The sequence below is a fragment of the Gopherus flavomarginatus genome, chromosome 3 (genome assembly GCF_025201925.1).
Source record: "Gopherus flavomarginatus isolate rGopFla2 chromosome 3, rGopFla2.mat.asm, whole genome shotgun sequence".
NCBI lineage: Eukaryota > Metazoa > Chordata > Testudines > Testudinidae > Gopherus > Gopherus flavomarginatus.
In genome coordinates, this window is record NC_066619.1 from 271,325,057 (window position 1) to 271,351,100 (window position 26,044).

General features: G+C 37.9%; 1 protein-coding gene across 1 annotated transcript in view; it reads left to right on the forward strand.

Moving 5' to 3' along the window:
• The first annotated feature begins 6,380 nt into the window (after window positions 1-6,380).
• Window positions 6,381-26,044, forward strand: part of RNF212 (ring finger protein 212) — a 28,952-nt gene continuing 9,288 nt past the window's right edge. The window contains exons 1-8 of the mRNA XM_050948045.1: window positions 6,381-6,492; window positions 9,685-9,746; window positions 15,651-15,725; window positions 18,926-18,982; window positions 22,375-22,433; window positions 23,381-23,445; window positions 23,543-23,603; window positions 24,896-24,941. Of these exons, the coding sequence (XP_050804002.1) occupies window positions 6,381-6,492; window positions 9,685-9,746; window positions 15,651-15,725; window positions 18,926-18,982; window positions 22,375-22,433; window positions 23,381-23,445; window positions 23,543-23,603; window positions 24,896-24,941 (537 nt within the window). The remainder of the gene's footprint in view (window positions 6,493-9,684; window positions 9,747-15,650; window positions 15,726-18,925; window positions 18,983-22,374; window positions 22,434-23,380; window positions 23,446-23,542; window positions 23,604-24,895; window positions 24,942-26,044) is intronic.

Consider the following 26,044-nt stretch of genomic DNA (forward strand, 5'->3'; position numbering starts at 1 on the left):
TGGATTATAGAATTCCTGGCAATCCCAGGATTTGTGACTGTCAACTTTATATGTAAGATTATTCATACAGTTTCAGTTCTTCAGTGTGTTTCTTTGTTGGAAAACTATTTTTATTTTAATTAAGAGGCCACAGATGTTACTTTTGAATAGTGATCTTAGTGGATTTATCAGGAGCTTTGCAGTGTATGACTTAATCATGTAGTTCCCCTCCAGTTGGATTAACAGATGGGTTGAGAGAGTTGCTTCTATAATTTGACAAGTTTTATTTAGTTATAGTTTATGGAGAATTTGATTTAAAAGCAGAAGATGGGTGGTGTGCTTCTCCCATCACAGCAAACTCCTAGCAACTATGTCCTATTCCCTTCTGTGAAGAAAATAGCTTGTAAGGACATATAGACCTTATATAAAATTTAAAATTATATATTTCAAATGGGTTTCATCCTGATCAGCTTTAAAGTAATTTTTCTCTGTCAAGCTTTTGGGCTTGTGTACATAGCCCCACAGTGTGCTATGGGAGGCAAGGGGTATGAACAGCTGTGTGCAATGTGTCTGCCCTCATGTAGACCCTACTAGCAGGAACTAATAGGAACCTAGTTCATATTAAACTAACTCCCATTGAAATCAATGGTTATAGGTCAGACAGTTTATCTTCTGAAATCAGTGGGAATTAGGGATCTAGGTACTTTTGAAAATCCCAGTATCTACATCTTTAGGTACCTAAATAGCTTTAAAAATGTGTCCCATACATCTTTTAAAAACATTTAACCCAAGCAGTCTCTGAGTCTGAATTTTTTTTTTTTCGGAGCGGTCTCAGACTAAGTCTGTGGGATATGTAATATACTAAATATTCTTAAAACTGGTGATTTATGCACGACTTTTCTAAGTTGATTCTTGCTGATTATGTCCTAATTAAGACTTGATAAGACCAAGTTGCAGGAGTCCCAGGTAGGCCTCACCCCTGATTCGTCCATAAACCTTGAAGGTAGGTACTGAAAAGTGAGTGTGAGAAATTTGTAAACCATAAGAATCAAAGGTCAGGCCAAGAAGCCTCAACTTTCAGATCAACGAGCCATCTGAGGAAAAACTCATGTTCCAAAGTCTCCAGAACTGATCAGCTTAGAGAGAGGAAGTTATGACATCAAGAAACAGGCTATTTCTACCTTTGACCAGTCTCTCCCTGCACCCAAAGATGGTCTACTAGTGCAAAGTGCTGTGTAAGCAGAACATCACCATTTGGCAACTTGTCTGCAGTTCCAGCTCCTACACAATGAAAGTCCAGAAAACACAACCTCTCTATAATTTTAAGTATCCTGTTTCATCCTTTTGTATTGTTTAGTCTTTTGTTTTTAATTTTCCAGAAGCTGTTCCATCCTTTATTTTTAGCACGTGAAAATAAAAGTGTAGTTGTGTGCACACGTGTGTGTAGAGCTAGGCAATTTTTTTTCTTTTACTAATTGTTTTGTAACATAAAAATGCATTTTTGGGGGGTGATCTGAATCTATTTGCCTAATTTGGGTGAAATTCAATCAATAGTTTTGATTAATGTTTTAAATATTTAATGTTTAAATGTTTTAAATTTTTATTTTTATTTCATTTTTAAATTTCACCAGTTTTAAAACAACACACCCACACAAGGTGTGAAAACCACCTGTGAAGTCAAATCAAAATGAAAAACTTACGGAAAATAAATAATTTTGTGTAAACCCAAATGTTTCAGTCAACTCGAAACAAATCAAAAAACCCCAAAGTTTTTTTTTTTGGGTCAACTCAAAACATTTTGGTTGATTCTAAATTCAATTTTTTTCTGTGTGTTTCGATTGAATGAAAACAATTTTTTTTTAAATTGGAGTTTGAATGAAACCTGTTTTTTTCAGGGAGGACCGGGAGTGTTCCAGGCTTTTGGTCCAACCCCCAAACCCAAAAAATTCATTATTTGCTGAGAGCTGTGTGTGTGAGAGCACTTATAAAGCCCACACAAGGAAAGTGCCAGAAAGAAACATTCTCCAGGTTAAAGAGCTCTAAATATTGTCTTATAAAGACACTCATTGAAATTTGTTCTGTGTTTAGAAGTCTAGAGCTATTAGGATTGCCATCAGTAATTTCTGGTAAACACGATTGTTAAACATTGGCTTATTATAGAGTGTTCTGTTAAAGTGTATATTATAATACTTGGTTGGATGAGAAAAGGTTGCCAGGAGTTCTCAAACTTAATTAAACTGCGACCCCCTTCTGAAAATAAAAATTACTATAGGACCATGGGAAGCGGGACTGAAATCTGAGCCCGCCCGAGCTCAGCCATCACAGGGATGGAGGCAAAGTCAAAGCCTGACTGCCTCAGGCTTGTGGGGGCCAAAGCCGAAGCCCAAGGGCTTCAGCCCCAGGCAGGGGGCCTGTAACCTTAGCCCTGCTGAAGCCCTCGGGCTTGGGCTTTGACCCTGAGTCCCAGCAAGTCTAAGCCAGCCCTGGAGACCCCATTAAAATAGGGCCATGACCCACTTTGGGGTCTCGACCCACCGTTTGAGAACCTCTGGGTTAGACACAGCATACTAACTGAAGGCTAAGAAGGAAGTTTTATAATTGGCTCTAAGGTTGTGGTTCAAACATCAGATAATAATTTGCTCTCTGTATTAAGCTATTTAACCATTGACTGACGTTAGTAAAATTCCTTCTTTGGGATTTATAAATAAATGGACAGCGACCTTCTTAGCCTCCCTCTTAAAAGTTATATAAGGATTGATTACATCTCTGGCATTAATTTGATGATTTAACTTCAGTCCAATATTGAGACTACCTGGCTTGATTAGATTATGATATGATAGTGTTTTATTCTTAGTTTAGTTTAGTATTACTAATATCTTAGCTTTGGTGACATGCTTTCTTGTGTTGTGGAAAATCGACCACACAGTTGATTTTAGATCAGACAGTCTGAGGCACCTTTATTGTTATAACAAGATTACAAGTATGATTACAGGGAGAGACAGCGTAACCCCATGCAAGAGGTAGGCTGCTCTGCCCTTTACAATTTTTACCAAGCTTATAAAGGTTAAAACTGCAAAATGTCACACATAACTATACCTATATTTGGGTTATGTTGCTAACACTGCAGATTAATATTTCACCATATCTATTATAAAATATTGCAAATCAGCAAGCTATTTCAACATATTTCATGTGTTTACAGTATCTGATATAAAATATTGTAAATCAGCAAGCTATTACACCATGTTTCATATGTTTTGGCAGTGATTGCGCTGGTCATTTTGTACCCCTCCTTGCGGTTACCTTAAATAAGCAATATTTGCTATACTATACTTGCCTAAAGCTGAGCTGGCACCCAAGGGACCCTTTGTCCCCCTCCCAGTTCCTCTTTTGTCAGTGTTTCATACCCCATTTCCTCATACTTAGTTTCTCCATGCTTCAGTGCTTAGTATGCTGATAACCCTATACGCAGGCCTCGGGATTCAACAAACAAAACTGTTTCTATTTAGCATTTGTCTGTTAAAGCCTGATGCCCGCGCACAGGGGCCTGTAAAACAATAGCAAAGCTCATTTAACTATAAAACAATGGCAAAGCTTATCTTACAAGACGGGGGGGGTTATAGTCCTCATCATTTGATTCTATTTTAAGATTTTTAATAAGATTTAGAAATTGATACTGAATTGTGTTTCTTTCAGTAAGCAACACGGATCCAAAACCTTTGAGAACCTATGCTGGATAGCAGCAGGTCAACCTAAAAGCCTGACCAATTCCTCCTGGTAAGTTTATGGGTCTCACATTTCTCTATCTTATATTCAGAGCAGCATTTAGAGTAGTGATTAGAGATGGTTGAGAATTTTCTATTGAAATTTTTTTCAAACAAAAATGCCTTTTTTTTTCCTCAATGGAAGAAAACCCTAAAATCAGTTTCTACTTAAAAAAACAAAAAATCCTCAAAAATTAAAAAAAAGTTTTCATGGAAAAGTTTACCATTTTCTGACTATCTCTAGTTGTGATTATTGTACCCATCTACTGATTTAACAAGTTTGTCTAGATAAAATTCTATTATAAAATACTACCTATATTCAGCTATTTAGATTGCTTAATTCGCTGAACATTCTAATACTTTTCCTTTTAAAAGAATCATAGAATAGCAGGGTTGGAAGGGACCTCAGGAGGTCACAAAGTCCAACCCAAACTGATTGTTCTATTGTTACACATCACCAGGGAGTTTCTAACATTATATTTTTGAAATGCAGTTATTGAAAGATGTAAATCAGTAGGTGCTTAATAAAATTAAGTAAATAGATGCAATGAATTATGTCTTTTTTCATAATACAAAATATTCCTAAAAAAAGCACTTTTGGAACTGAGACAAATTGCAGGAATTTTTATTTTTGTTGTCTTTTCACCATTAATACAAATGAAAAAGGAATACATATAACTGTTTAGAATGCACTTAACTGATCTTAAATCGCTAACAGTTTCCACCATTATTCTGAAAATTAAGAAAGATATTCTAAAAGTAATTATTTTTTTGTCTCATACATTCCAGGACCTCAGTTCTGGGATCTGTGTTTCCCATGCATATGCTGATATTATCAACAATCCATGCAGCTGAGCAGACCAGTGAAGCGCCTTTCTTAGCATGGTTTAACTGTTAGTGATATCATCAGCTGCAAAAGGAGCCTGAGCTCAGATTCTAGCAGGTAAAAGAGAATGATTCTTGAATATCATTTAAGCCTGATTTGTAATAGAAGGAATACATTTGTGCCAGTACATGATTTATCTGGCCATGTATGGACAAAATCACTATTTGCATGCTCATCTCTGTTAAGAGCTGCACACAGGAAACAATTTGTGGTACCTTTTAACAAGAGTTAGTAAAGAAAAATCACAAAAAAAACCACCCCAGAATTTCCATCCTGTGGGAAATTGAGATTTTGAAATTTGGATTTATCCCAGATAGGGATGAAAAGTCAAAGTCTCAGAATTATGCGCAAAATGATAGATTCCAAAATATTTTGTTTTGACCTTACCAGAGTATTTCATTTTATTAAGGTCAAAAAATGTTCATTTCAGCTATATTATGCTATAGTGCAAACAGTAAAGTCAAATGAGATGATTAAATCAAAATGAAATATTTCAAATGTACATGAATAAAATGTTTTGCCATTATAGAAACAAAACATTTTGATAATTACCCAAAAATTTAGATGAAATTGATACATTCCAGCAAAATGTTTTGATTTAATTGAAAACTGTTCTGTCGGAAAATTTCTGGCCAGCTCTAATATTAACAATCTTATTGAACCCACAAACTTATGAATGATATCGGGAATGCTATGAATGCTATTGTTCTGATATGCCATCAGATGGCAATGTTTATATATAAACCGCCCTGATAGTCAGGCACAGGTGAGTAAATCCATCCCACCTCATCGCCCTGTTAGGGGTGAGGAGTGGATAAATTCTGCCCCTCTCACCACTGTTGGGTGCTAGGAGGAGGGTGGGAAAATCTCTGCCCCTCATCTGGCTGTCCGCCCCTGTGGGGTGGCAAGGTCAGGTAAATTCCCCCTGACCGTCCCGTTGTGAGAGGAGGTGGGTGAATCCCCCCATCTGCTCACCACCTTGTTGGGAGTAAGGAAAAAAACCCTCTTATACTCATTGCCCTTGAGGGGGAGGTATGGGTGAATCACACACACACATGCTCACCACCCTCTTGTTGGGGAGGGATGAGTGACTCCCCCCTAAAATGTTCACCGGCCTCTTGGTTGGGAAGGGTGGGTGAATCCCCCCACACACACAATCACCAGCCTCTTGGGTGGGTGTGGGGGGAGTGAATTCTCCCCTCACACATGCTCACAGCCCTCTTGGAGGGGAGGAGTGGGTGAATCCCCCCCACACACACTCACCATCTGGGAGGGAGGAGCGGTGAAACCCCCCCCCCACACACACTCACCATCGGGGGGGAGGGGTGGGTGAATTCCCCCTCACACGCTCACTACCCTCTTGGGCTGGGGAGGCTGGTGAATCCGCCTCTCACACACACTCACTGCCCTCTTGGAGGGGGGGGTTGGTGAATCCCTCCCCACACATGCTCACTGCCCTCTTGGGGGGGCGGAGTGGGTGAATCCCCCCCCCCACTCACTGCCATCTGGGGGGGAGGGGTGGGTGAATTCCCCCTCACATGCTCACTGCCCTCTGGGTGGGGGAGGGGCAGGTGACTGGCAGCGGGAATTCCCCCCCCTCATAACTGCCACTCACTTCCAACCCCGAACTGCCACCTCTACGGGTGCAGCTGCCAAATGCTGCCTGCAGCGGATGGAAGGCCAGGAGACGAGACAGCCTCCACCGTGGTTGGGCTCTCTGGGCACATTAGCACCCCAGCTCCCCCATTAAGATGGCTGCCCTGGTGTTCTGCAACGTGTGTTTCCGACAGCCCCGAACGGCCACGCCAAGGTTCAGCCTCACCAATTGTGGCCATGTTATCTGCGAGCCGTGTCTTCAGAAAGGTAACAGCCTCTCACGAGAGGGAGACGTGCCCTGTCCCAGGCCACGCAGCTCCCTGGCCTCAGGGCTCAGGCAGAGAGCGAGGGTGGCAGGTCTGGTGGCGCGTTAACCCATCAGGGTCACATCAAGAGCTGTGCAATATTTCCAACTGGCCTCTGGGGTCCTGGAACAATTTATATAGTGGGGGTGCTGGGAACCATTGAATCAAACTGTAAACTCTGTATATAATGGAAACCACTTCAAGCCAGGAGATGCAGTAGCACCCCTAGTTCCAGCACCTATGCTGGCTACACTAGCAAATTAGCTTGTAGCTGAAGGGCAGTGCGAGCTTAATCAGTGTGAAACAGAGCAGACTGGCCACTAGGTCTTTTAATGAGGAGAATGTGCACACTCCTCCTTCCCTACCTCCACCACCCCCCGCAACCTCCACCTTCATATAATCAAAAGATCATAGGGCTGCATGGTATTTGTCCACTGAAATTGAAAAGCCTGAGAGTTTCCTTTTTTCTAAAATCACCTAACATAAATTTCTTACCCTAGGTATTGTTAAAGCAAATATTAAATGTTTTCTAAATTAAAATTTAAAAAAAAAAGAACTAAAATAACTCCTTATCTGACTACAGTGTTAGTCAAGTCTTAATACTTTGGAAACATGCCTTATGCATCCCAAAATCTGAGGCTTTAGTAAAAAGTCTGAGGCAAGACAGATATGGTCCCCACATTCACTGCCTGATTCAGATTAAGGTGCAGACATGCACTGTCTCATTCACTCTGAAGCACCGTTTAATTTTGCTTTAATTTTAGAACAGATATCAACATATGGGATTACATTATAAGATAAATTTTGCTAGTTGCTTCAGACATTTTAAACGCCACTCCAGTATTATTATTATAAATTTTCCTCATTTAAATCATTACCGTTTGAGAGCTGCAAGACCTTTTAAAAAGGGGGAGTTCCTGCAATATTTTTAGACCTCCATGTTATGCATCTGGCCTAACAGCTACATTTTGGAAGCCTTACAATATATATTTAGGAGCTATGGCAGAAGCATAAGGGAGGCAGATGTCTCTTGGAAATATCATGCTCATAAAATGGGATCTACAAAGAGATTTAGGCGCAGCAACACTCAGTGTCACAGCAGCTAACGCTTAGGTGTCTAGAAAATCACAGGAGCAACTCTGTGGTCCACAAAGCTGAGTTAGGTGCTTAGGCTCCTTCTACAACAAATGGGGAGAGAGACACACTTCAGAATGGAATTCACAAAAGCCAGCAGAGTAGGCAAGGAGCTGCCTAAGTTAGCCAATGGGAGATGTTAACCAGAAAGTTGTGTGCTAGGCATGCAAGTCCAGGTCAAGGAGATGCCTGTTTCTGCTTAGTGGTCCATGAACTGGTACACGCTACTGGAGTGAGGCAGCTTAGGCACCTAAGCCTCTTTGAGGGAGTGAGTTAGGCACCTCGCTCCATACAAAATGGCCCAATTATATTTTAAGTATTTATCCACAGTGGAATAGTCATTGGGCCAGAGAGAGAGCCTGGGAATGACTCTCTTGTCCAGTAGTTGGGGCACCTACGTGGTATGTGGAAGATCCTGGCTCCAGTGCCCCAGCTCCAGACACTCTTTCATTATTTATCCAATAGTGCCACAGCTTCAACAAGAGAAACTGAGGGAGTCACCCACATCAGAATATGTCATATCTCAGTGGTTAGAGCATGTTCCACAGAGGATTTGAATAGGGGCACGTATTCAAACCCTCCTTTTCTCCCCAACTGGCAGAGAAGGGGGAATTGAATGGAATCTCCCACATCCTAGCTGAGTACTCTAGCCACTGGGCTAAACATTATAAGGGAGGCACCAGCTTGTCCTGTGTATGCATTTTGAATGGAACCCCATCCTGTCAATGATCTCTGTGTGCACCTGTTTGTCCCTGCTTCGCAAATTCCTCTGAGGCTTAGGCAGCACATAGACTGCTGGGCAGATAGAGGGAGGCATTAGTGCATATGCCCAGACTCTGAAACATAGGTGCCTAGAAAATGTTTACTCTGAAAAACTTTGGCACTGAGTGAATTTAGGTGCCTATGGATCGTACAAAAGCCAAAACTGGGATTTAGGCACCAAAGTCTGAGGTTTAGGCACTGAAGTACCTTCATGGATACCACCCTTACTAATTATTAGACAGACACAAAATATGGCATTTCTTCTGTTTCCTTGTCAGACTGTGATGTCATTTCAACAGTTCTGGTTTTTCTGAAGGTTTATAAAAAAAAACAAAAATTCTTCAAGAATTAGCTAGTGTAATCAGTGGCTTTGTTAAGAGGAAGGTGCCCAAAGTGCAGCCCCAGTAACTGAACATAACTAAAATATGTCCTACATCTGTCCCTTCTTAATAAAGTCTGAGTGAGAAGAAAATTGATAGAGTGTAGGTTTTTACCGGTGTGAATTCACATACCATTTCTACCTGTTATAATACCATTTTTACAATGTTCTTCATCTCCAAATATCATTATAAACCTCGATACTCAACATGTTAGGCAGTAAGCAAATAGCTATTGTATAAATACATAAGACATATCTAGTCAACTATCAAGGAAGATAACGAGTGTATTTAAATATTATGATTGTGTGAATCTATTTAGAATAATTGTTTATGTGTTTAAAATAATAAAGACATATTTTAGAAAATGGTTACTTTTATGCTCAGGAATAAAATCTGATCCTGCTTCTATTGAAGTCACTGACAAAAAAACACAAAGGGAGAAATTCTATTGAAGTCAAGACTTCACAAATTTCACCCACTGAGTTCAGTGGGGGCAGAACTGGGCCCAAAATATCTTAAAGTCATACCTCTGGTCAGTTTTTATCCATCAAATTATTTAAGCATGAACTTAAATTTAAACATGTGAGTAGTCTCATTTAAGTCAACAGAAGTACTCAAACAACAGGATTCAGAGAGACTGCTCTTGTGAATAAAGTTGCTTGCATACATAAGTGTTTGTAGGATTCAGGCCTGGGAGCAATTGCACATTTTTCTTGTGCAACTGTGTCCACATTTTTGAAAAATCAAACTCTTTATATGATTTTATTTGCAATTATGTATAGCCTCTATGATTCTTGATACAAACAAGGTCTAAGCATCAAAACAAGTTGCATATGCTGTATGACATACATCCTATGGCATTCATTTTTATTTTACAGGCAAAAAAGATGAATGTTTGATTTGTAGAGCTCCTTGCCGTACAATATTTCTTTCTAAAAAGGTAAATTAAGGCTTTCATAATATTTGTTTTATACTAATTTGTAGTTTCCTTAACAGTAGAGTTATTTCATTACAATATACTTTTGTTTGTCAGCTGTACATGGACATTCACTAACATTTTGACAGTAGTCATAGTTTCTCTGTTACTATATAGGGTACACTTATGGATTTCTTCAGATACATAGCCTGGAGTGTGTACACCCCAGAAGTCAGCAGCAAATCAGTACAACTTCTTCAAGAAGCAAGTTGGTAACTAACGTAAAAGGTTAGAGGTGATTGTCAAAAAGTAGAAAATTCCATGTCATTATCAGATTTCAGGTAAATTAACCTTGCCCTCCTGTGCACTACAATTCACTATACTGAGTGTGGCCTTTTTGCCCTCCACAAAAAGTGTGCAACCTGCACCGGTTACTCTGGCTCTTGGATTGGAGGAAAAACTCATGTACAGTCCAAGCAGTGTTTAGATATATGGGTATTAGGTTTAGCCTTCCTAGGGTGACCAGATGGCCCACTTTTATAGGGACAGACCCGATATCTGGGGTTTTGTCTTATATGGGTGCCAATTACCCCCCACCGCCATCCTGATTTTTCATCCTTGCTATCTGGTCACCCTAAGCCTTCCTTTTTTTAATAGTCCACTCAACCCTTTGTGGGGATAGAGCTGAATAGAAGTATTCATAGGGATTCTTGCCCTCACTCACCAGAGGATTGTGCAGCCCCCACTTCCTATTTTTGTTAAGATGGGGTTGAAAAGTTAATCCTTCCTCTTCCTGCCTAGACACCTTCTTCTCCTTAACTAAATTCATATTTGGGTTGTGGTGGCACTTCATATTTCCTCCCTGATTAACTACCAGCCAGGTAAAGGAGACACCTTCCTTATGAGGGTAAGGGGGGACATCATGAACATGCTTAGTGAAAACAGCATTCCTACAAACCCATATGGCAATCATGGCCCTGGAATGGAGGCAGAGTTAGGCTGAAATCAGTATTACATGGCTGGGTCTTGTAGGAGGGTTTAGTATCCCTAGAAGTATTTAACAGCAGTTTAACATACATCTATGAAGTATGTTAATAATACAAAGGTAACTCTGTATTTATGAATAAAATATAGAATGAAAAATACTGCTGAACTGGAGAAAGGGCAGGATGATATCACAGAGGCACATTACAGAAAAGTAATAGGGTGTCAGATAAAGCAATCTGGCACTTGGCCAGAATAAAAAACTCAGAGTGTGATTTTCAAAAATACTTAGAAATTCTAATACTACCATTGACTTCAGTGGGGCAGAATTAAGCCAACACTTAGTGCTTTTGAAAACCCCACCCTACATATGTGTAGATATCTATATCAACATCAATGTGTGAAGCTTAAAGGGAAATAATAAGTAAACTAGACTGTGTGACAACTGAAGAAGATCTTTATGGCCTAGGCATTTCTGAATCTTGATGGCATGACAAACAAAAGGAATACTCTATTATTAAGGTCTAAGTCATACAATAAGGATAGATTAGGTTGTAGAGGTGGAAGAAGTACCATTATACCAAAAATAATATAAAATCTATTGAACTAAAATGTATGTTTTGAGTAGAATATGTAAGAATATAAAACTCAAGTCATAAGAATGTAAATATATGATAATAGTTTTACTACTGTCCTCTTTAACAGGAGGAGAGACTTTTCTTTACATAGTCCTAAGCAACACACAAGAATCAGGCCAAGGAATAACAACAGATGAATCACTAAGGCTCATTATAATAGCTGATCGCAAGATAATTAAGTTCAACATCATGATACTAAACTTTCAAAATGGTTTAACTGAGGCTACGTCCAGACTACCCGCCGTATCGGCGGGTTAAAATCGATTGCTCGGGGATCGCTATATCGCGTCTAATCTAGACGCGATATATCGATCCCCGAGTGCGCTTATATCGATTCCAGAACTCCATCAACCCCAACGGAGTTCCGGAATAGACAAGGAGAGCCGCGAACATCGATCCCGCGTGGTGTGGACGGGTGAGTAATCCGATCTTAGGTATTCGACTTCAGCTACATTATTCACGTAGCTGAAGTTGCGTATCTAAGATCGATTTCCCCCCCGTAGTGTGGACCAGCCCTGAGGAAGCTAATGAAAAAGACCCTAAAGACAAAAACAAAAATCGTTAGACTTAGTATGGAGGCTATTTAAGCATACCAAAATAGAGTTAGAGTAGGCATGCATATACAGACCAAAAAAAAAAGGAGGATGCATAATTAGATGGCAAAGCACAAAATGTTATTAGAGCAAAACAGTTATTTTTCAAAAATGGATATCCAGCCCAACTGAAGCCAGCAGAAGGAGACAGACTCTGGCAGGTAACATGTAAAATGGAGATTAAGAAGCATAAGAATTTGAACATCAAATAACCAAAACATAAGAACAAATAAGAATTTAAAAATATATATATCATAAATAGGAAACCTGCAAGAATCCATGGGTCCGCTGAACTACCAGGGAGTAATTAAGACGGGCAGAACATTGCAGAGAAGTTTCATTATTTCTTAGGCCTTGGCTACACTGGCGCTTTACAGCTCTGCAACTTTCTCGCTCAGGGGTGTGAAAAAAACACCCCCCTGAGCACTGCAAAATACAGCGCTGTAAAGCGCCAGTGTAAACAGTGCTGCAGCGCTGGGAGCACAGCTCCCAGCTCAGCAAGCTAAACCCCATCAGCGGCAGTGCTTTGAAGTTTCGAGTGTAGCCATGCCCTGAGCATCAGTTTCACCACAAATGTTGTTGGGAGTTACATGCCCAGGTCACACCCACTATTTTCAAGTAACAGCAATGAATCACTGTCAGGGATTGAGATGCCGTGCATCTGAAGAAATGAGGTTTTTTACCCACGAAAGCTTATGCCCAAATAAATCTGTTAGTCTTTCAGGTGCCATCGGACTCCTTGTTGTTTTTGATGAATTATAGTGAATTCTGGTTCCATTGCAATCCATGGAAGTTTTGCCATTGAAGTCAGTAGGGCCAGGATTTCAATCTTAAATTGGAACACATCAGTAGAACTGGATGGAAGACATCAAGGATTCTAAAGGAATTCAAGAGTGTAATGGCTGAGCAGTTAACAAAAAGATTAACTGTTTCACTAAAACCTGCTACTATATTGGAGGACTGAAAGGTAGCTAATTACTGTATCGTTTAAAAAGGTACTAGTGGTGATCAGAAAGCCTTGCTTAAGTAAATCAGTGGGAATGATAAGTATCCACACACCAAAAAAAAATGGTTGAGCTCCATAATTTAGGGACTTGAGAGGAAAAATGGCTAGTAAGTTTTATGGGTATGATGCTGACCCCGTTGATACTAAGGACAAAACTCCCAACTGACCTCAATTAAATCAGGATAGGGCCCTATAAATGTTCTAAAACTTCTCATTACATTATTTATTTGGGGTAGTTGAAGGGTCACATTTTTCAATTAGTGCATGATTGTCATTTATAGCTTTACATTTCTACTATTTTTGTACTTCAGTCACCAAACTGGTCATTATTTCAGAACAGGCTTAAGTACTTTGCTGAATCAAAGCCTCAGTGTTTATTATTCTGGAATATTATAAATACATCCAATATTGCTGTATACAATAATAATCTAAACATTTGTTAGAAACCCTTATTTTTGATGGTTTGTAAATCTTTTCCTAGTGGAGTTCTTCATTTGCGTCCATATCTTTTAATAGATTTCTAGCATGAATTCAAGAACCTCTCTCTTTGCTAGAACCTTAAATAAATTGTATAGCTTGTCCATAAAATACATTTTAAATATGCATACTGCACTTGTATGAATACGATGGTTGCTTACTGGATGAAATTTTATTTTCTTATATTGGTGAATAAAGGTCATTTAGATTTGCTAGCATGGGTTTCAGTTTGAATAAAAGATAGGTTAGAGTGCATTAGTTTATATTTATATAAGTATACAAAATGTCCACTCAATGAGAACTAGAAAACTGCTTCATAATTTACATCGTAAAACAATAGGGGGTCAACCATGTCATTATGTTAGGAGGCAGTGTAGAGGGGCACTGCCCCAGCAGAAGCTTCAGGAAAGAACATTTTATCAAAGAAATTATATCTCAGAGTCTATTAAATCTTTCTTGACTAGCACTCCTTACCAGCCTCTACAATCTAGTCTGTCTTTCATTTATATTTTATAGGCAAGTGCTCCATTATCCCACTTGTATTTGTCATTCCACTATGTTTCTGTACAGACTTGTCTCTCCCCTAAAAAGTTACAACAGCTAATAAATTTACAGTCACACTTCTTTATATTATCTATTCATCCATTAATTGAAATCCTGTCTAGTTGTCCCTGAACACAGAACCAGAAACATTTCAGAGAAAACTATCATCATATATTCACAAAGACTGTGAATGGCTTGCCAACTATAGAACCAGTTTCTCCTCTCTTGGTTTTCACACCTCAACTGCTAGAACAGGCCTCATCCATCCTGATTGAACTGACCTCGTTATCTCTAGCTTGCTTGCTAGCATATATATACCTGCCCCTGGAAATTTCCACTATATGCATCTGAGGAAGTGGGTATTCACCCACGAAAGCTCATGCTCCAAAACGTCTGTTAGTCTATAAGGTGCCACAGGTTTCTTTGCTGCTTTTACAGATCCAGACTAACACAGCTACCCCTCTGATACTTGACATCATATATTATGTTATTTATTTTGATATTAAGTTCAGTTTATTATACACTACCCCCAAATTTTAAAATGCACCACATTTTCTTAAGAGAAAATACTTAATTGCACTGTAGATGTTTTTTAGTAAAACTCATGAGGTTTCATAATGGAGTAGGGAATAGCTGGGGATTTTGGCACCAAAATAACTATGCGAGGTGGCTTTTTTCTTTTGGCATTCAGGAGACAGCTGACATTTTCTTACTGGGGAATGGCTAAGATTCTAATTTTCCAACTTTTTCGGGGCAGAGCTGACTTAAAATTTGGGGGAGAAGTTACCCACCTCAGCAAGTAGCTGTCCCACTACAAAATGTTTAAAGTATGCTACTGCATCCAACTATAGTGGATAGTCACATTAGCTTGTAATTTCTACTGAAATGCTCAGCTCTGAAATAGTTCATATGGCTATGTAGACTATTTGTCCTTCGGCTTCAGAGTCAGCACCCTTTACAGAAGAATGAAAATATCTCACACTTCTCTCAGAATTCTTGTTTCGGGCTCTTCAGACATAAGTTTTAAATTAGGAAGGGTTTTCTTTGCCACTATGTGGAGGTATTTACATTTTGAACGAGAGCTTAAAATATGGAACATAATTATGCAGCATATTTAAAAATTTCAGCAAACCATTGTGTTATATTAGGGGCCTCACTTACAAATTCTAGGATAAGAAAACTGTCACTTCTTCATATATTAATCTTCATGAATGTTCACTTTTAAATTTTCACTATGAAGCACATTTGTTTAATAGATTATCTATAGTGTTTAAATATATTATTAAAAATTCTTCCAGATTATGAAAAAGATACTGAATGAAACTAGACTTAATCCCTGCATCTTCCTACTGGATACCACCCTACAACTTGTTGCATTAGCATTTATTATCTATGTACAACCATTCAATCAGTTTATGGAACATTTAATGTAATGCTGTATTTTAAAGCTTTTCTAAATACCAAAGGTAAAATTATTAAAAGTCAATGAAATTTAGGCTCCTAAGTACATAAGTCACTTTTGAAAATGGAACCTAAATTCCTTAGTCATGAAGGTACTTTTGAAAATTTTACCCTAAATATGATATCCACTGCATTTTCTTCAGCCACTAATTCTGTCTTTTAAAAAATTGCAATGCTATATTGTAGACATTAATTTTGGTAACATTTAGTTACTCTTTCGCTGCAGACAAATCCCGAAATTCAGTCACTGTTTATGGGAATAGATATGTTATGCAAAAAATATTCAAGAGAAATTACACAGGTGAGTCCTACGAAACTTGTTTTGGAGATTTGATTGCCATCTGTCAATCAGAATCCAGATTTTTTTGTGTGTGTGCTTTTTCTTCTTTAGAAACTGACTTATCTTCATTCCTAACCCATTTTTTCCCCTTTGTCAGTATAGCTGTAGGTCTAGCAGTTCCAGTTTTCCTCATTTCTTTTCTCTGTTTTTTTTTTGTTCTTTTAACTAGTTGATTTTTGTTCCATTTTGTGATTTTTGGCATTTTTGGACTGACCAACTCATTGTGGCCTGATTTTCAAAGTGCTAACCATTTGCAGCTTCTATTAACTTCAGTGTAAAGGGAAAAATTGTATGACTAGTTCAACTTCCACATTTTCTTTCTCCAGTATACAGTTCCAAGGTGCTTAAGAAAGCATCAGGGCTACTGTTTGTGTCTTAATCTCATACTAATTATCACTACTTCTTGTTATTTTAATGATGCATAAATATTTGCAATGCAAAAGTATCAAATATTAGCTATATCAGAAATTAAACAGGTAAATTTAAATCACTGTTGGCACTATATGCTATGGCTAAAAAAAAATACAAACCAAAAAATGTTTCAAAGGGATGGGGAAGGAAAATATGTTGTAGAAACTCATGTGAGTATTTAGATGTTGTCTAGATGAATAGTCTATAGAAAATGTTTCAATGTGCACAATTCAGAATCTATTCAGAAATTTTCAAGACTACAGTCAGAATCAAAATACAGTTATTCAGATGTCGGTTCAATAGTTTCCAGTAAACTCTTAACTTTCTTAATTTCCCAGAAAATGAACACTTTCATGTGACAAAATCCAAGTTTCATTTAGGACATGGCACATGGCCTGGGTACTTAGCCCCACATCCAGATATATTGGAATTCTGTTTTTTATTGTACAATATATTTCTTTTTTCCCTGTAAGAGGCACAAAGAGGATGGTTATTCTTGCTTTTCCTCTATTTTATATTCACAGTCTTTTTATCAATAACATTTGATCAGCAACCCAAGCCTTTGTTTTTTTCCTGTGCCTAATACTTTACTGCCAAAACACCTCATGCCATTTTGACACAGTCACAAGAAATTAGCATATAGTCACTTGTTTCTCTTCCAGCCCAGCTGATATGTACAGTTAACAGTTTATCTTACACCCATTCCCACCATGAGCCTGATCTCACAGACTAGACATTGTAATATTTGCTTATAGAAATAAAAGTACTTATTGGAACACTGCAAGTAACAACTCCAGCACACAGAGACAGGACTGAACGTCCTCCTAGCCGCCCCTCCCCCACAACTATGACAACAACATAATATAAAAATAAGACAACTTAAACCTAAGATAAAGATACATTTCCACCTACGATAGAAGTGCTGTCTGCACTGACCATTACAGATCACATCCTAGCCACATTAGTATTTTGACAAACAGATTTGTCAAGCCCCAAATAAAATGCTATTTTAATAAAAAAGACTGTGAAATTCACTGCTATGTTGTGTGTTCTTTTTACTGCCTTTCAATGAGTTCTGAAGCAAAAACAACATATACCTGACATGGCCTAGTTTTCCAGCTGCTGGAAAAATATATTGTGTTTAACCCAACTGTAAAAATAAAACTGATACTATTGTGTGTAAACTTATACTCTGCTACTTCATATTAGTGAGATTTGCCACAATATGCCAGTTTCCAAGTAGTATGAAATTATTCTTTGAGTTTAGCAAGAGTCACTACTGACTAAAGTAGTATTAACAACTAAGTAGGATGTCTCACTGTGACCAGGGTCCTAGTGGGGGCCAGCTATGGTCACTCAGTTAGGGTGAACTGCAAAGAATGGGGCAGACAATCGCCAAAAAGCTGTTGAATATTCCAATACTTAGATTTACCCAGCCATCATAAAACAGATTCTTTATTACCTCACTGGTTACTCAGATGTCCAAATAACACAGTTCCCTTAAAGTGATCCAGTCCTCCATCTAGGTACCTGAGTCAAATATGACAATTTCTGAAAATCTTATTTCATCATATAAAATAAAAGGTTCTACTAGTCCCAAAGGATCGGACACATTACCTCAGAGGTTATTGACTATTCCAGCTCTTACCCAAATACACGCCATAGCCAATTCTTATTTACTAAACTAAGATTTATTAAAAAACAAAAGAGAGTATGGTTAAAAGATCAATATACATACAGACATGAGTTCAATTCATTTAGGTGCAGATTCATAGTAGAAATGGTGAGATTTGGAGTTGCAAAGAGTTCTTTTAGAAATAGTTCATAGTTTATAGTCCAATGTCCAAATATCATATTCAGGGCAGAGCAGAATAACTGGGACCTTAGCCTTGCAACTCAAACTTCCCTGATGAAGCCTGAGCAGATCTGAGATGACAGAATCAGTACCCAACGATCTTTTTTTCAATTTCATGTCTTTTGACAAGTTGGAGTTCCTCAGGGAACAAAAGGTACTTAAGATGACTTTGAAGGAAGTCCACCACTGGTACTTCTCTATATGAATTAACTTAAAGCCATTTACTTGTCCCTCCACCATTCACAGTACATTTCAAAGAGAGACGAATACTGAGAGATCCCATGTTTACAATTCTGAATTATCAGAATACAGCAAAGACAGGGACTGTTGATTACATTGTTGACCCTGCTCATAAATATGTAAATACACAAAAACATAAACATTATCTCCCCACACGTCTTTTGAGGGTTATTTATTTTGCAGGATGTTAAACCCTTTCTAGCCATGCATCACACTCGAACTATATTTTAACAAGACAAGCTACAAGACATAGTATGTTTTATATTGCCATTTTATTTGTGTTTGTGTTTAGCTCTATATTGAATACATTTTGGGCAAACACTGTAGGAAAACTGCACTTCCTCTTTTTCTCCCTTGTCATTGAACATGGTCTTAAAAACAAACTCAATAAAATAAGTCCACCATCTCCTAGGCAGGCCGCTCCAGATTCAAACATACTCGTTTTACAAGTTTTTAGTTGCCACCCTGGTATATAACTGAAGAGTATTTTTATTGGATCTGGACCTAAATGATATATAAAATACATATAACAAAAAAATGGAAATCACTTCAGTTTCTTTTTCCTTCATCTTGTAGAAATGTACTATAACTGAAGTGATTTCAACTTGTCCATACAATTAGTTGAAAACCATTACTACACAAGTTTTATTTTTAGATTTCAGAATTTCAAGAAAAACATAGAAGACGCTTATTAGCATACTACAGAGGAAAGGTAATTAAGCTTGACTTTGGGTGGGAAGGAGGATTGTTTTGTGTGCCTTATTTCTTTGTTTATATTTAGAAAACAAATTTTGATTGGACTTTCCTACTTATTAAGAGGGGGTTGTTAGCACTTGTCATGGTGTCTGGAGTCATTCACAACAATGAATGCCTACCTCAGGGCAGATTGTCAGAAAACAGGACAGACACCCCAAATTGGTGGTGTAGTCTATAATTAGATTTCACCAAACCAGTAACAAATGTGAACTGCTGACTCACTATATTAGTCTTACCATGGAGTCTCAGACTCCTGAGACTCTCCAGTCTACCTTGCCACCTAAACAAACTGGACATTGCGATGAAATGGTTACTTACACAAAAAAATCACACCGCAGTCAAGTTGCTTCCAGTCCCAAGAAACTAATCACTTTACCCAGATAAGTTTGATCTTACACCAAAGACAATGCTGGTAGCCAATTTTATAGTAAACTAACTAAAGGTTTATTAGCTAAGAAAAGGAAATGAGAGTTATTGAGAGGTCAAAGCAGGTATAATATATGGACAGGTGAGTCACTGTCTATAATTCCAAATGGTAGCAGAGATGTTGTAATCTGCCAGTTTCCCCAAAGTCTCTCATGACTACCCAGAATAACTCTGAGGACCACCAGATGCTGCAAGCAATTCTCAGTTCTCAGTTCGCAGGCTGGATTTTCTTTCAGCCTGTGACCACTCCCCTTACTTCAGTGTTCTTCAGGTATTCATTGATGTTATGAGCAGAGTGATATAAGGTGGAGAGAAGAGAAGTGGCTAGAGGAATTTTTCCCCTTCTTATACTCCAACACTTTTATGTTGGAAAAATCCTTGCTAGATCATAGGGCCAGGCGGTTCCATTGTGTACGTGAACTCCAAGATTTCCTTCAGATGAATTGTAACTTTCTTGTTCACACCTCCCTCCCCCACAGGGAATGTCTGATTAAAGAGGCAATGGCTCTTTAGAACCTTGCTGGCTTTCCAGTGTGCCTTTTTCTCTGAGAAAATGGTTGGTGGGAGTTATCCAGTACTACAATATATTTCAGTAACAATCATATAGTAAAAATCTCATAATTGTAAATGCAGTGATGTTACACACATCTTAATAGTACAATGATGTTCAGCAGATTATGTGTTTTTAAATGATACCTCACAAGGCATACTTTCTACAAAACATATCATAATAACTATATAAAAGAGGTACAGACTGTCACATAGGGTATAGGGTGTCACAGAGGATAACTTGCTGTTGCTACCAGTTATTCCATTAGCAAAGTTTTTTTTTCGGTTTGTTTTTATAGAAACCTGGGAAATTATATAAAAAAAACTATATTAAAAGAACATCATTAAGGTTGCAAGTCAAACACTCCAAAGTTAGGAAATGCCAGAATTAAGCTTGTTTGTGCAACCTTAATTCAACCTATTTATGCATATGCACTATGATAGAATCTTTAATTACATGATTGTGATGGAAGCTTAAACTGCATTATCATGCTTAGTTACTAGGTTGTGCTGTTTGAAGATTACTGCAGCACATCTCTGAGTGCTCGACTCTGGAGACGGTCTATGTTTTTTTTTTTACAATAAAGTTGTTGTTGCTAGTATCCATTTTTCTCTGTCTGTGTGACTAAGCTGACGTGGTGTCAGAGTAACAATAGAAACTGCAGAATTTTATCATAATTCCACATGCATGAGAGAGCTTCATCTTTGACAGACCATCATATTGGAAGGAACAGTGTGCATGATTTCGCATCCCAGCTGAATTTAGTCCGAGAGAGACCAATAGAGTATTCCAGGGGTCAGCAACTTTTGACAAGCAGCCCATCAAGGTAATCTGCTGGTGGGCTGCGAGACTTTTTCTTTACATTGACAGTCTGCAGGCATGGCGCCCCGCAGCTCCCAGTGGCTGTGGTTCGAAGTTCCCGGCCAATGGGAGCTCTGGGAACTAGCCGCCAGCACGTCCCTGAGGCTCGCAGCTTCCAGCAGCTCCCCTGGGCTGGAAACAGCAAACCACGGCCACTGGGAGCTGCAGGGGGACCAGGCCTGCGGATGGTCAATGTAAACAAAATGTCTCGCAGCCCGCTAGCAGACTACCATGATGGGCTGCATGCCGAAAGTTGCTGACCACTGGTATACTCTATTGAGACAGATAGTGAGGCGTTCAACAGAAACTATCAACATCTTCAGTTTGTTCAGAGTTTGAACAATCAACAGAGCAAACTCTACAAGCTGCAGATGCAGAACCAGAAGGAGATGATTCACCTATTTCAGAACTGCCAGAGACAACTGCTGCAAATAAAAGGCAGCTTAGTCACCAAGTTGTTACCCGTTCTGACCATATAGTTAAAACAAACAGTATGATTTAAGAATGGACAGTAAATAGAAGATGGACACATGTTGAAATTTGTAGTTGGTTTTAAAAAATAGTTTAATGGCTTTAAAATTGTTAAAAAGCAGAAAAAGAAAAAAATAAGGGTAGTTGTGGTGGAAAGCTTAAACTGCATTATAATGTTTAATTATTAAGTGATACTGTGTGACGAATACTGCAGCACATCTTTACCAAATGCTGGAGACACACTCCATTCCTTTTTTACCAATAAAATTATTATTGTTGTTCATGTCCATTTTTCCTCTGTCTCTGTGTGACTAATCTGACACACCTAACCTGATTACATACTATTTTTCCATAAGCCCCCAGCCTTAATATGTTCTTTTATTATAGTTTTTGTGTGAATGTTTGATTTCCTAGATATCTGCAAAAGCAGACTGAAAAAAAAATCATATTTACATGCACATGATTCATTAGCAGATTTGTAACCTTTAGAGTGCTTGACTTTGCAAATCTTAATAATGTTCTTTTAGTGTATTTTGTGTGTGTAGTACAATCTATTGTATCTCTTGAAAATTCTTTTTGAATCAAGTCAAAGTACAAAGAAGGACTCTAAAAAACTAATTGCATTTCAGATCTCAGAAAGGAAATCTGTGATAACACTTTTATATTGGGCTTTTTCAGTTATTTCCATTCTTATTCACTCCAATTTTATATCAGGGACAAAAATTAGAAGAAAGATAGAAACAAACTTCCTTTAAACTCTCTTCTCAGTATCACTTTACCAGAGCTTTGTAACATGTCAGTGCATTCTAGAATCAAAATTTAAGTTTATGTCGGCCAAAAAACATGGACATGTAGATCTTCGGAAATAAAATAGATCCATATAGTAATTACTATGCTGACTCTTTCTGTGGACTGGTATGACAATAGTATCTAAGAATAAATGTGATTCAGTCAGTAAACTCTCTATAAAAGTATCTGTTTGACAATCAAACTGTGTTTCGCACAAATGGAATTTCTATGTCTTTGTTTATGTCATATAGATTGCAAAATTAGAAGAATCTCTTAAGAAGGCGACACAACAGATACATCAGATTCAGTGGTAAGAGGCTTAGCATAGCAAAGATAAGTTTGAAGTATGCTTTGTATTTGGAATACCACATGTTTAACAAGAAGTTATATAAATTAAAATACAAAAAGAATCATGCTTATTTGCCTCTCTCTCCTATGATGCATACTTGTGTGAGTAGATGAAGTTATTATTTAGCTTTCTAGAAATGAATGAATGAATGATGTTTTCTGTTATCCTACCTCTTCCCACATGAACATAACATGCCAGGAAACAAGCTTCTTATTTTAACATTAAAATCAATAAGTTTTCTAAGAAGTTAACATTTTTTTGCTGTCCATATTTTATGTTTGTACCAGGTAATGACTTAGATCTGAATGGATGTGCATTTGAAAATTACTTGTGTACTATGAGACAAGCATTTTTGTATGATGTGTACTTTTAAAGTCAATTTTTAAAACTTCACCTTGTTAACTAGAAATGTTCGCAAAAAGTCTGATGGGCCTGGCAAGTTGTGCATGTGACTTACGGTTTTCTGAATAAAGCTTCTATACCCAACAAGGATTCCAGTGGACATTAGAAGTTCAGAAACGCTAACATCAGAGCTTCCTGCATCCCATATGCAGGATGATATGTTAATGAATAAACACATGCATGTCAATATTTTTTCTTGAAAATTTTATTTAAAAAGGCTAAAGAAATTCACAAAACTAAGGTTGCAGAGTTAATTGCAATTATTTGTACATTAATATTGGGCCCTTTAATAAGATAGTCTGCCAGATGTTACCATTAGTAGATATTGCTGTGCATGGAGGGATTGGTGTGGACAATATAATATACATACAATAGACTTTATAGCTAATCGTATGCATTTTTATGAGTAACTTTGGCATGTTAAAAGAGCAATAGATGGTAGTAATATAACTCAGACATATTTTTTGTTTAATTTATGTCTATTGTAACTTTTGTTTTGCATTTAGCATGAGGCCTCCCCAACAAACTATTCAACCGTCAGTTTCCTCTACAGTTAGAAATCCCATTTCCAGTAAGAGAAGTACTAATTTAAAACATTAACTATGAAATATATACCATTGATTGTAACACTGCTCTAACATTCAGTTTAATTACTTTAGTTTCCTCAGCAAAACAGAATGGATATTCTCCATACATACCTCATTCCAACTGCCCATCAACCTCAGAAATGTAGGTACAGATCTATTAATTATCACTGAAAACCTTAGGAACAATGAGAGGTTTAAAATTAGTATTTGTCCAAAGCCTCTTATATTTACTTTGTGTTATTACTTTAGAAGAATATATGTCTTGTTGGATGTGAGTCCAAACACTAATGTGTATTCTAATTTTAATATCTAGTCTCTCCTCAGTAGTGAGACTAAAGAGTTGATGAGAAAAACAGCTATTTATGGTACAGTAGTCAATGAATTCAGGATGCAATTAGTTTAATCTGCTATATCCTAAATATTGTTGTATTACTGGTATAGGTCTCAGTTCTGCAATGTATTAAAGCATATGCCCAACAATAAGCATCTGAGTAGTTTCACTGATTTCAGTGGATCTACTCACATCTTTAAAGTTAGGCATTTACTTAAGCCATGCTGAATCGGGACCATAATTCCCACCTATATTTTCATTTCAATCTTTAAAATAATTTCAAGCCAAATTCTTTATGGACTTATTTCTGTGCAAACCCCACACTGTCTTTGATGTAATTGCACAATTTATAATTCAGAGCAGAATTTGGTCCGAGAGAGACCAATATCACGTCAGAATCTGCATTTCTAATATTTAAGTTGTACATGACAATACAATGAACATTAATTTCTTAAAAAGTTGATCAAGATTTTCAAAAGTGTAGTCACTTGATTTTGAGACACAATTTTTGGAGCTCCATTTGAAGTGACTTAAAGAGGTCTCATTTTCAGAGTGTGGGAGATCAGCACTTTCTGAAAATCGGGATCCCCTTAATGTGTCTCAAGTTAGGAACCTCAAATTATTAATCACTTTTTAAAATATTGGCCATATTTTTCATATCTGATTCTAATGCTGTTTTTAATCTGCTTTCCTCTCATTTATACACACAAACTGGGATTTTCAAAGGATCTTACAAGAGTTAGATGCCCAAATCCCATTAAATTTCAAAGGGATTTGGCAAATCATTCCTTTAGGTGCTTTTCAAAATCCCAGTCATAACTCTCCATGTTTTCACAGCAGAGCCTATCTCATAACCTGTAACTGATAACATTTAAAACAACACGTTTTATTCATATTTCAGGATAATATTATTGCCTATACAAGTGAAGGAGCTGTAAATGAATTTATTTATATTAAGTAAAATAGTACAATAAATACTGCAATAATATATTATTTGTCAATCATGAATGTGAGGATATAACATAATTTTAAATAATATTATTTTAATTAGAATACATTTGTTATTTATTATTACAACATGCACATTTATTTTGCATTACTAGGATAGAATCCATGGAGGTTGACCCTGTACCTTCCCCAATGAGGAAAGTGAGTTCATTTCTATGTATACAAAGCTGATAATCATTGTATAAAGCAACTCTTAGACTCCCAGGCCCTGATTCAGGAAAACACTTGAGTACATGCTTATTTTTAAACATGTGTCAAGGCTGATTCCACAAACCATAAAGAAATAAAATCAGGAACAGTCAACATGGATTCACCAAGGGCAAGTCATGCTTGACCAACCTGATTGCCTTTTATGATGAGATAACTGGCTCTGTGGATGGGGAAAGTGGTGGACGTAATATATCTTGACTTTAGCAAGGCTTTTGACACTGTCTCACACAGTATTCTAGCCAGCAAGTTAAAAAAGTATGGATTGGATGAATGGACTATAAGGTGGATAGAAAGCTGGCTAGATTGTTGGGCTCAACAAGTAGTGATCAACGGCTTGATGTCTAGTTGGCAGCTGGTATCAGGTGGAGTGCCCCAGAGGTCAATCCTGGGGCTGGTTTTGTTCAACATCTTCATTAATGTTCTGGATGATGGGATGGATTGCACCCTCAGTAAGTTAGCAGATGACACTAAGCTGGGGGGAGAGGTAGATATGCTGGAGGGTAGGGATAGGGTACAGAGTGATGTAGACAAATTGGAGGATTGGGCCAAGAGAATTCTGATGAGGTTCAATATGGACAAGTGCAAAGTCCTTTGCTTAGGAAGAAAGAATCCCATACACCGCTACAGGCTGGGAACCAACTGGCTAAGCAGCAGTTCTGCAGAAAAGGAGCTGGGGATTACAGTGGATGAGAAACTGCATATGTCAGCTGTGTGCCCTTGTTGCCAAGAAGGCTAACGGCATATTGGGCTGTGTTAGTAGGAGCATTGCCAGCAGATCAAGGGAAGTGATTTTCCCCTCTATTCAGCACTGGTGAGGCCACATCTGGAGTATTGCTTCCACTTTTGGTCCCCCTCCCCACTTCAGAAAGGATGTGGACAAATTGGGGAGAGTCCAGCGGAGGGCAACGAAAATCATCAGGGATTGGGGTACAGGATTGGCTGAGGGAACTGGGCTTGTTTAGTCTGTAGAAGAGAAGAGTGAGGGGGATTTGATGGCAGCTTTCAACTACCTGAAAGGGGTTCCAAAGAGGATG